Below are 12,031 nucleotides of genomic sequence, written 5' to 3' on the forward strand. Positions count from 1 at the left end.
CTATAGATGCATTACCAAATGTGCACTATTTACATATCTACACATATGTGTGATTGGATTACAGGGAAATGTATCTACAATGCGTTCCAAAAGTGCGGAAGTTGGATATATATACATAATAGTGGTCAGTTATTTAACAGTTATAGAAAACTAGGAACGGAATCCACAAAGCGGTTGCTAGTTTCCTGTAACTGTTAAATAACTGACGACCATTATGTATACATATATACCCAACTTCCGCACGTTTGGGAACGCATGGTAGATACATTTCCCTGTAATCCAATGTAGATATGTAAATATTGGACATTTGGGAATGCATCTACAGCAGCGACACCTGTGCTGCAATGCGATGTGAACCAGTCTGAATTCCCTGAGGAAGGTGACAGACGGTCACCGAAACAACAGCAAACACAATAAGCAACGAGCCTCGTAGATTTACTTCTTCTTAATATATTAAGATTACAAGCTAATGTTATCATTATTCTAATATATAACTGTAAGATGAGGCATCTTCAAGACATTTTATGAGACAGCAAGATCCTATTAGCAACCGGGATTTGACGACATAGGCATGTAGATTGCTGAGGTGCTTTATTGTTTTAAAATGGGCAAATTTCTATATTGTATAGAATCTAAGAGAGTCTAAATTTAAGAGAGTTGTTACTGTAATTATTTATTAATGCCTTTAACTATTTTTTATTGTCTAAGAAATATTATTGTTTGGAAGTATTTGGAACACATTTTTTTAAATCTAGAATGTTTTAAAGTTAATATAAAACTTTTGAACTGTTCGTAATGTGAATAGTTTGGAATTTCTTACTAATGGTGACAGCAGTCCACCATTATTATTATTATTATTAACATCGTAAATGGGTCAGTGGGAAAGTGGGAGTATGACAGGGCATCATATACAAAAGATACACCAGTGTCCAACAGTGACATCTAAAATATACAAAGGTAGTCAGTAGGGTTGAATTAGTAGTAAGGCAAGAGCTCAAATAATCATTGGAAAACAGTAACAAATAGTTGTGATTTTTTAATAAAAAATTAAAGCATCACATTCTATCTAGTAATACTATTTGGAATATTTTCAAAAGAAAGAAATCCTTGTACATTAAGTTTCAAGATGTTCCAGAAATATCTAAAAATTAAATATAAACAAAATCAAATATATTAAAAATCATTACTATTTAGAATAATTTGAAAATCCTCTCGGTGACATGGACTCTAATATCGGGACTGGGAACATTTTATCTAATATTTTGCAAAGAAGAACTGTGCTAAACGCTTTAATGTCCGGATGAAGTTTCTCTTATAGAGATTTTTAAGTCAGAATTGTTTTTATTATGTTGCTCTTCACTCTGATTACTAGTAAGAGTGCATTAATATCTGGTAAAATACAGAATGAATAATGTCCCTAGATGACTTTTAAAATTTTCTACGACCGCCTGGGTGTCGACCACAGACAGCCAGACATGGAGGTTCCTATGCGGAAGAACTGTTTCATCAGGAGGATGCGATCCTGATTGAGCTAAACATACTTAAAAACATCCTCATGTAAGACTCCATGTTATTACATTAGTACGTATGGAATCCACATAATGTTCAAGATGTATCTACAGTAAAGAATTATATTTATGAAGATGGTTGCAAGCTATTTCAACATTGGTGGCATAATTTAAAATATATATATATCATTATGAAAAACTTAAACTTTTCTCCAACTCAAAATTTGACTCACCAGAAATTACCCTTTGCTGACGTCACACGTGGGAAAAATCACGTGTCCACAGCATTTGGGTCAGATAGCTGAGGAAGACTGAGTGATTCAGTCGAAAATTTCTGGTGAGTCAAATTTTGAATTGGAGAAAAGTTTAAGTTTTTCATAATGTAATTTACCAACTCAGATGAAATTTCATGCAAATATATATATCATCTTTCTTCTGATTTTTGGAAGTGATTGGAAGGATACCTTCCTTAAATAAGTGTTTTTTAGGATTGCTTAGCACGATTTAAACTATCTGTACTGATTGGTGCACCAACGACCCTCAGCGAGGTCAAGGGATAGATGGGGTAAGGTGAGGTGAGAAGTACTGATTGGCCTGATTGGTTAAACATGAATAACCAGAATTCATTACATTAAAATATGGTCCAAAATTATGTCTAAAATATGAAAAACTAGGAACAAGTTTGGCAATGTAAAAATCAATACCTTGATAGTCATGTACTACTAATATATTGGCAATAAACTATTGCTTTGGAATTTTAAGACTCATGTTGACACTCATTTCAATTCAATTGTAAAGCTTTATTAAACAGAATATAGACTTATTATTAGGACTCTAATCTCCATGATTGGTTGCAACAGAGTTTGCAGAGCAGGTGATATGAATCATCACCTCACGATCACAACTGTCATTAAAGTTTAACTGATTTACCAGTTAAAGACAGGTTATTACTCTTTCACGCATACCTGTTGGGGACCGCAGGACCACACGTCTTTATCATATTAGCGCGTTTCGCTTCCAGGTAAGTAAAACTACCACAGATGTAATACACTATTACCTAAAATATACTGCTGTGCAGATTTTCTAGCGTCTGATGTCTGTTTCTACTTACGCCGTAGTTTCTTTTCGGTAAGAGAGCTGTAAAGGGGGAGGGCTGTATCGGGAGGATCGGGGAGCTGTATCCACCCTTCCTCGGTAGGCGGATACAGCAACCCCCGATATAGCTCCAAACCCCCACACCATAACGAAACTGCCGCATTCTCGCCAGCTGTACAATAAGCTGCTCAATATGCATCACACTAACCAACAGTTGATCCAGCAGCAAATATTACCTAAAAATAATCCTACCGCGCAGACTTTTTAGCGCTCAGCAATTGTTCTTTTCGGGACGAGAGTTGGATATTAGAGGAGGGCGGTATCAAGTGGATTGGAGAGCCCTATTCGCCATTTCTATGCAGGCGGATAGAGCAACCGCAACCCCCGATATTGCTCCCATCCCCCCAACAAACTGCAAACACTCTAGCTGCAATGGTAGAAACTAAGTTTGGGCAAATGAAAGGCTATCAGCAGATACTCACCAAGTTGAACATGGCAGAATGTCCCTACAAATCCTGGTCTGCAATCACATTCCGGGAACCGTCGGTCGGCTGACTCCATACACACTCCTCCGTTCTCACAAGGGTTGGGGGAACACTGGGAGTAATGATGAACATGCAGTTCCTTAACTTATAAGGGACAATGTATTATCTGATAAAGATTGACCTATTCACTATCATCGACATGCTGTCACAGATAAATGCTTTTCCTATCTTCAATATCAGGACAAACTGTCTCTAAACCATCAAACATAATTCTTTCATTATGATGAAGAAAGTTAATTGAGAATGTTGTGTTAAACAATAAGTTCATTAACTTAACAGAATTTCTCAGATTTAGAGAATTTCTCTTATTGTGCAAATCAGATAATAATCTGCAAATCTATCACCATGTTGGAATATAAAAACACGATACGGCACACGCACAAAAATACTACGATCTCTCCGCAATTTCTTGAGTTAACCTCTTTTAAATGTTTTTGATAATGAATTTGAATATTAGTAAAACGTTAAACTTCAATATTCTTCTGATTCTTCGAATTCAGCTCCATGAAACTCACCAGCTGTACTGAGGTGTCCTCATCAACCATCCCATCCTGGTCATCATCCAGACCATTTGGGATTTCCTCCCCTGTCTGCCCATCACAGTCGTTATCCACACCATCATTAATTACTGCTGTAGTATTTGTGCAAGCTGCAGAAATGTTGTATCGTTAAGACATTTTATATTCTACACACGGAAGATATTAAAACATCTATTTTCTTCCCAGCATCAGGTTTTTGTGCGAGTAAATACCCTTTCACTGCTGTTAAAAACCTTCCCATATTTTTACAACAACATCAGTCCAAGTATGATATAAAATGAAATGTAGGTGTTCGGATTCTATTTCTGCCATCATTCCAAGAAATAAGCCTAAAGGTAGCTTTAGGGAGATGATACCTGAGATGCCAGCATCCCATGTTATTTTTCTCTTATTTTTCACTTAAGACTGAACCATGCGTCCTTCACCGTTATTACAGGAACAGCCGCCGTGCGGCTGTACCATTATGTCAGCACTAAGGACACAACTTCATCATTATAATTACAGGAACAGCTGTACCATTACTTCACCATTACGGACATAACAATGATTCCTTCACCATTATTACAGGAACAGCCGCCGTGTGGCCGTACCGTTATTTCAGTACCAAGGACAGAACATTGATTTATTCACCATCAACTTAGAAATAGCTGCTATGTTGCTGTACTATTATTTCAGCACTAAGGACATGGCAGTCATCCATTCACCATTATTAGTTGCTTTGTTGCTATACCATAATGTGAGTAATGACAAAATCACGATCCTTTCACCACTGCTACGTACAGGAACAGCCGCTGCGTTGCCGTACCATTATTTCAGCACTAAAGACAAAGAGTTTTTCCTTGACCATTATCATCATTACCAGTGCCTATGTTGCTGTACCGGTATTTCAGCACTAAGGACAGAACCATGATTCCTTTACAATTATCATAGAAACAGCTGCTGTGTTACTGTACCGTTATTTCAGCACTACGGACAGGACCATGGTTCGTTTACCATTATTACAGAAACAGCCGCAGTGTTACTGTACCGTTATTTCAGCACAAAGGACAGAACCATGATTCCTTTACAATTATTATAGAAACAGCTGCTGTTACTGTACCGTTATTTCAGCACTAAGGACAGGACCATGATTCGTTTACTATTATTACAGAAACAGACGCAGTGTTACTGGACAGAACCATGATTCCTTTACAATTATTATAGAAACAGCCGCAGTGTTACTGTACCGTTATTTCAGCACTAAGGACAGAACCATGATTCGTTTACTATTATTACAGAAACAGACGCAGTGTTACTGTACCGTTATTTCAGTACCAAGGACAGCACCATGATTCCTTTACCATTATTACAGAAACAGCCGCAGTGTTACTGCACCGTTATTTCAGAACTAAGGACAGGGCCATAATTCGTTTACCATTATTACAGAAACAGCCGCAGTGTTACTGTACCGTTATTTCAGCACTAAGGACAGGACCATGATTCCTTTATCATCATTACAAAAACAGCCACAGTGTTACTGTACCGTTATTTCAGCACCAAGGACAGAACAGTGATTCCTTTACCATTATTATAGAAACAGCTACTGTGTTACTGTACCGTTATTTCATCATCAAGGACAGGGCCATGATTCGTTTACCATTATTACAGAAACAGCCGCAGTGTTAAATTACTGCACAACAGACAGGACTATCAAACACCATCAATTTGGCAAAATATAAAGATAAACTAAAATAACTCGTTGAACACACTTGTTAGGTCAGCCAACAGCAATCCAGCAGGGTAGCCATATGACTCGGTGTCAGTGAAGCCAGTGACGTACACGGCAAAGTTGACATTCGGGGCGAGGTGGCGGACACGGTGGGGACCTGGAGTGATCTCAAATGACACAGCTGCCCATTCCCCGCCCTGAACAACCTGCCAACCTACGGGGAAACAGGCAGTGACATCAATCTACTATTATATAATAATAGTCATAGCTGTACACAACCGTAACATCTGGAAGTAACTTTTCTAGTTGTCGGCTGTACTATGGGAGAAATAAAGGTCTATGGTAAGTTATGAAAGAAGTCAGAACTATTACAGACATTTTTCTCTGAATGATTCTGAAATTGCTATCAGGGACAAGTCAGTTTATTCTCCTGAGAATTGGTTGCAATCCATGACTTCTATCTTCTGAAACAGAATGACTTTGAAACAAATGAACTGTAATTTCAACACACTAAAAATGTTGGTATTTGTTGAGCAACACTGATCATTCCTTGACAAAGAGTTGATTAGTCTAGTCCATGTTTGCTGGAAATTACAGTTGAAACCTGTAATCCTTACCTGGCAAGTTGCCAATGTTGTTGCCATCCACATACATCTGTGACCTCCCACTCTCCTTCACAACAATGCTGGCCATGTACGTAGCTGGGGCTGTGGTGTTGAAAGCTGCCGCAGTGAAGGTATAATCTGATGTGGTCTGCTCCAAAGGTGTAACGACCATCATAAATGGTCCTGAGTCTGCAAATCCATTATGGCCTGGATCCCCAAACAACACTGCCATGACCGGAGCAGTGGAAGTGATGTACTGGAATGTTTCTGTAGTTGGAATGTAGTCATAAAATTGCCCTCTATTGAGGTAAATATCCTGGCCATCGATGGTGACTGTTGTGTCGTTAGCGGCTACAAAGCGATAGATGTCCCCGACTGTGCGTCCGGCGATGGGAACTGTCACAAATTTCCTCCCCCAGGTTTCCACAGAGGGAAGCTGCTGAATCAGGTAACCTCCATCGTCTGCTGCACCGTCAATCCGTGTGAACTTATTGCCGCTGTACACCACGAGAGGTGACGTGCCCTGAGACAACAATTTAAAAAGAATCTCAGAAATCAAAAGTTGATTTAAGTCATCAGGTTTGGGGTTTAAAAGGAAATTTGAAAGTAATAGACCCTTTAAAAAAAGGCCCAACAAAACAGTTACAATACACTGGGAATGAATGAATGAATGAATAAATGAATGAATGAAGCTTCATTTCGGCGTCTTGCACTTTATGCTCCCAGTCTGTGTGTGCTAGAAACACTAAAAAGAAACACTGCAGAGACACTAGAAAGAAAATACATACTAAAGGACAGATATAAATCAAAAAGGACTGGACCTACCAACTTTACCTACCCTGTTAGACACATGCCCATAACACTTACAGAAATATTCTTTAACAATCACACAAAAGATAATATAGATGAAAAGCATTCCATTTCTCTCTTTACATTTTGTTTATGATCCGTCAAATATACACTTCTAATTTGCTCTCAAAAATTAAATTTTACACAGCACTAACCGTGATGTAGGAGCCAGTTAGGTCACCATCACTTTGGATCTGTGCCGTCTGTTGGCTATTCAAGAAGAACCTGATTATCTCCCCTGGTCTATACATGATGCCTGTAAATGTTGCAGAGGCAGTGACAGTCACAGCCACTGATGTACCATCAGCTGCCCCAATGAGTGTGATCATGGAAGGTTCTGAGGCTGATGGAGGCAGGCAGATGGCATAGTATTCTGTTCCGATGGTATCGAGAGGATAAGCAATAAAGCCATCAGCAGCTGATGTTTCTGAGTAAAGTCCGTACAGGGCAATCTCTTCATCTGATGTGACCTTTAACCCAAACGCGTCCAGGGCATATCCTTGGATCTCAAACCTCTTTGGAATAGCAACAGCCTGTAGAAAAAAATTTGTTTGCTTGTTGATCTAGGTTTGTGTCAAAACAAATGCTAGGCATAAAAGTAAGACTTACTGCGTTTTAGATTACAAATTGCTAGCTGTTTGACATTATCAATATTATATGACATATGGAATAAGGAAATAGGGACTGTTCAACAGAATTGAATTATAAAGATTATCTTATGCATAATGGATTAACAGTTGCTATGTCGTCCAAGTGTTACCATGACACACTTTACATTGCAAACATAAAAGAAAATATGAGATACTGATATTGCAACCTATACTGCAACCTATGCAAGCGTACATTGTTATAGTTAAGAAATAGCAAAGAGAAGGATAAACAGCTTATTAACCCTTGTCCTGCTGGCATTCCTGGCACAATATTTTTCAATATTTTCATGTCTTAATTAAATAAAAAAAAACACAATTTTTTTTGCCCTGCAGTGAAATAGTTACTTCCGCATTCGTTGCGTTTCACTGCGGTGTAATCCGTTGCACGAGAAATACTCCCAAATCGTACCTATTCAGGGTGTTATATAGATGGTACTGAATGTGCCGCGCAACATATGTTGCGCACAGCAGGACAAGGGGAAAGTTCTTTATTCATCAATCAGTAAATTTTTCATGAACATCCACTGCTTCACTGTCTGTCACCTTCTTCAGAGAAAGAATTGCACTGCCTAAATAAGCAATTTACAGACCTGTACTGTGCCTGCCTCTACAACAACTCTCTGGGAAAAAACACCACTCCTGGACTGAATGGTGACATTAGCTGATGTTGCCATGCCAACCACGAACAGCTGAGGATTCGCAGTGTTGGCATCAATGTTTTCTGGAAATCCAACGATGAATTCTGTTCCTCTGTAGTCCGGGTAAGACGCCACTAGACAGAAAATAGATCATTTAGATTTGTTACAAATTAGCATACAACCATGAGTGACCTAGAGGGGCTAGCTTTTGCTTGGGAGGCAGTGAGAAGGAAACGCTGGACAGAAGAGAATGGAAAACAGCGGTGACCCGTGTTGTTGACAGATAATAGCCACGATAATGATGGTGAAAACACACTGAGACCCATATGGTCAACTACAAAGTAAAAAAAAAAATTGAAATACACAATATAGAAAATCACAAATTCTTCTTACTATAAACAATTGAGGCCAACCAATAATTAACTATTACAATTTTTGGGGGCTATATAAGTGTGGGTTTCAGTATCTTTTCTAATGACAAAACAGTGCGTACCTAATAGATACATGTTTGCATTTGTTGAGATGTTATATGATGCATGGTGGTATGACCTAACGGTAAAAATTTCAACCCTTATGTTATGTAGTGTGATTGTTCATGAATGTGTTTTTGCTTTGCTAACATATATTTCAGATTTAAACTTTAAATGTGGATATTCAATGTGTGAAGAACAGACGAAGTGGCCACTGTTGTCAAGAACCAGACATTGTCAAGACATATGTCGTAGAGTTTTTAATAAAGATTGAATTAAACTGAATGTATGATACCTGTGAAATTGCCTTGCTGTCCACTTCCACCACCGCCGCCGCCGGTGCTCAAGGAGTCCTCAAGGTTGACTTCGTAGGAGTCTGCCACTGTTAGATCGAACACTGCTAACACTGAACCTGACGTCCTACACAATAAGGCAAAAGATAGTGGTATGAAACAGACTCTTTGTCACTTGAGCATGAACGATGCCTAAAGTAGCACTAAAGGTAGGAGGAGGACTCTTAAGGACCTATGTGCACATATTATTTACTTGTCTTCATGAAATTTTCATCTAAAATACTAATAATTTTTAAAATAACTCTCTACCTTAGACTTAACCCCATCACACGAAGGCTGGAAAAAATGTTTCATATGCAAGACTACCAAAATGAAGAATATTAAGGTAGGCATTATTATACCAAATTGATTGTAAGAGATACAACACTAATAATGGTTTAAAGGCATTGTGGTTCTGTCCTTGGTGCTGAAAAGGCGGTGCAATGTGATCTCTCACATGTATCATAATCATAGATACCGAAGTATAATGTCCCTAAACTTATCTTCACCTTTACCTTATATATCTCTGGTCATTTGATGAAAGAACCAAAGGAAAACAGTGAAAAATGGCACTGATCTTGTGTAAAACAAAAAGTAGCGGTGTTTCTGCTGATGATGACTTGAGGAAATTTCATTCATGTTTCAAGTCTAGAATCGAACAGGAACTGTCTCTGGCGCTGAATGTTTGTCTATTATTTCTGTCATAGAGTAACAATTAAAGATCTTGGTGTAATGAAAGAGTTATGTGCAATAGCAATGCTATACATTCGAACAATAGTACTAGTTACTTACCAGGGTTGGATATCTGAAAGTGTGGAGGTCTGCAATCCAGTGATAGATTGAAGAAGAGGTCCTACCTAAAGTTGGCACAAGGGCAAACTTTCCATTTGCACAGGTAATTAAGTGAATGGAATAGACATTTGGCAATATTTTCAACAACAACACTTTCCCGGTTATTCATACAAACTTTAATTTGTAACAATTTCTTTTAGATAGAACAGAGACAGGCTGTTCATCTGATATAAACTTTTGTACTTCTACAACAACTATAACAACGAAAAGCTGAAAGTAAAGGATAAATGTTGATATCTTACCCCAGCATGTAAGGACTGAACAACTCCAGAGTAAGAGACAGAGCCGGGGTCCCTTAAATGGGAGGTGTAATCACCGCTGAGACTGAAGGTGACATGGGTGGTGCTTCCAACTATTCAGAAAACAAAACAAACAAATGAGACACTGCCAAAATCAAAACTGCTAACCAGGATACATCATCTAAAGCAGATGGACAAAGATATGTGGGAAATATGTGTATTTGTTTTTATTTATTAGCAATGATACATGACATTAACTGGGTTAGTACAGGCAGACTAGTGATGGCTGACACACACAAAAGTACAAATAAATGACACGTTTTGATACAAAAGGAATTAACTAAAGTAGTTGAGAATCTAAGATAAAATACAAATTAATGAAATATGTTTAAAAAATGCAATAATCAGTGAAATACACACGTACTGGTAGGTAATACTTGATAATACATGAGACGTTAACAAGGCTAACAATTACAACCAAACAGGACCATAGCTTTACAGAATACAAAATTGTAAGTACATATGTATCCACTGTTATGTATGAAGTATAATAAACTTGAGTACATGGAAGGCTTAATGAAGATTCTACGTTTGTTATGTGTCTGTCATACTCAGTATCTTGACCTGTACCTAGCCCGTCGTGGCATGAATGTACAATAAAGGTATTTCACATTAATAACTGAAAATCAGAACAGAAGGTGAGTTTCCCAGTGAGTATTGAATTATCTGAGTGTAGAAGAGTCAGTGACATGTTTGGGTAGGTTATTCCAGAGCGGAGGTGTGGAAGGGATGAAACTGTTCTTAAGCCACACCAATTTAATTTGTTGGTTCTTGGATTTTTAAAGAAAAAATATGAAGCGAAAGGGCGAAAAAAAAAATAAAAACAGGCATTGGCATCCTATTATAGCCCCAAATGCTTCAAAAGGAGCCATTAAGCCAACAGAAAAGGTAGGAAGGACTTTCCTCAACTGTCGGGGGCAAAATATGAGCATTTCTTAGTTGATTCAGATCCAGAATTTTATTTTCTTTGAAAATCAGAAAAAAATGAAGAGGCGAATCCGAGAACCAACAAATTAAATCGGTGTGGCCTTAAAGACAATGTTCTGCCTTGACAGATATGAAAGTGTACGGAGTTATGTACATGTAGGTGTACTAGTTGGAGTTGACTTTGGGATTGTCTTGTTGGTGGGATAAGAATAAAAAGATAATCACCATTGTTGACCAACTCAGGTAACATGTTCCCTAGGTGGTACAGCCTGCCTGGGTTACTGATGGAGAAGTGACGGAATCCAACATTCCCAAACTGATAGCCAATGCCCAGCCCGTACACAATGATGCCAGCACTTCTCATTGCAGTTAATGCATAGGCGGCGTTATCATCAGATGGTCCTGATGTCACCACCATTGCCACCTGAAGGTTTGGTAGAATGCATAGTTAGCAAATTTAGCAAGCAAAAAGATCAGAAATTTCAGACTTCTGTAAAGAGTTTGGGTATCTGCAAAATTTAATGTATTGGAAGTATGCTGGCCAGTATAATCTGAAGATTTCGTAGAATGCATAGTTAGCAAATTTAGCAAGTTCAAACAAACAGATCAAAAGTTTGTATCTGCAAATGTATTGGAACTATTCTGCACCATATAATCATACAGAAATAATAAAACTACATCATAGAATGGGTTATTGGCATACAATATTATGATGTAATTCACACACAGACTGTTATTACATCATGATTTATGTTCCAAACCATGTTTACACAGTACTGGAAACCTTACAAAATGTATATGCATGATGTACAAAATGACTAATAAACTGGTGGATGTCCCAACTACTAAGTACCTAATACCAGCCCAGAAGAGAACAAGAAATAGCCATGCATTCAAGTGCCAGAGTTATCAACCAAGGATTGGGGTGTTCAAGAACTCATTCTTTCCTAGAACTATCGCAGAGTGGAACTCACTGTCACCAAGTACAGAAGGGGCATTGTCAATAGATAGCTT

The 12,031-nt window shown here is 38.1% G+C and overlaps 1 protein-coding gene across 1 annotated transcript in view; it reads right to left on the reverse strand.

Moving 5' to 3' along the window:
- Positions 1 to 2,395: 2,395 nt before the first annotated feature.
- Positions 2,396 to 12,031, reverse strand: part of LOC109472059 — a 28,700-nt gene continuing 19,064 nt past the window's right edge. The window contains exons 21-31 of the mRNA XM_019771635.1: positions 11,243 to 11,441; positions 10,034 to 10,143; positions 9,732 to 9,796; positions 8,903 to 9,027; positions 8,090 to 8,271; positions 7,005 to 7,382; positions 6,013 to 6,523; positions 5,436 to 5,609; positions 3,664 to 3,797; positions 3,086 to 3,200; positions 2,396 to 2,412 (exon numbers count right to left, since the gene is read on the reverse strand). Of these exons, the coding sequence (XP_019627194.1) occupies positions 2,396 to 2,412; positions 3,086 to 3,200; positions 3,664 to 3,797; positions 5,436 to 5,609; positions 6,013 to 6,523; positions 7,005 to 7,382; positions 8,090 to 8,271; positions 8,903 to 9,027; positions 9,732 to 9,796; positions 10,034 to 10,143; positions 11,243 to 11,441 (2,010 nt within the window). The remainder of the gene's footprint in view (positions 2,413 to 3,085; positions 3,201 to 3,663; positions 3,798 to 5,435; positions 5,610 to 6,012; positions 6,524 to 7,004; positions 7,383 to 8,089; positions 8,272 to 8,902; positions 9,028 to 9,731; positions 9,797 to 10,033; positions 10,144 to 11,242; positions 11,442 to 12,031) is intronic.

Source organism: Branchiostoma belcheri, unplaced genomic scaffold, assembly GCF_001625305.1.
Source record: "Branchiostoma belcheri isolate BF01 breed outbred unplaced genomic scaffold, Haploidv18h27 scaffold264, whole genome shotgun sequence".
In the NCBI taxonomy this organism is placed as follows: domain Eukaryota; kingdom Metazoa; phylum Chordata; class Leptocardii; order Amphioxiformes; family Branchiostomatidae; genus Branchiostoma; species Branchiostoma belcheri.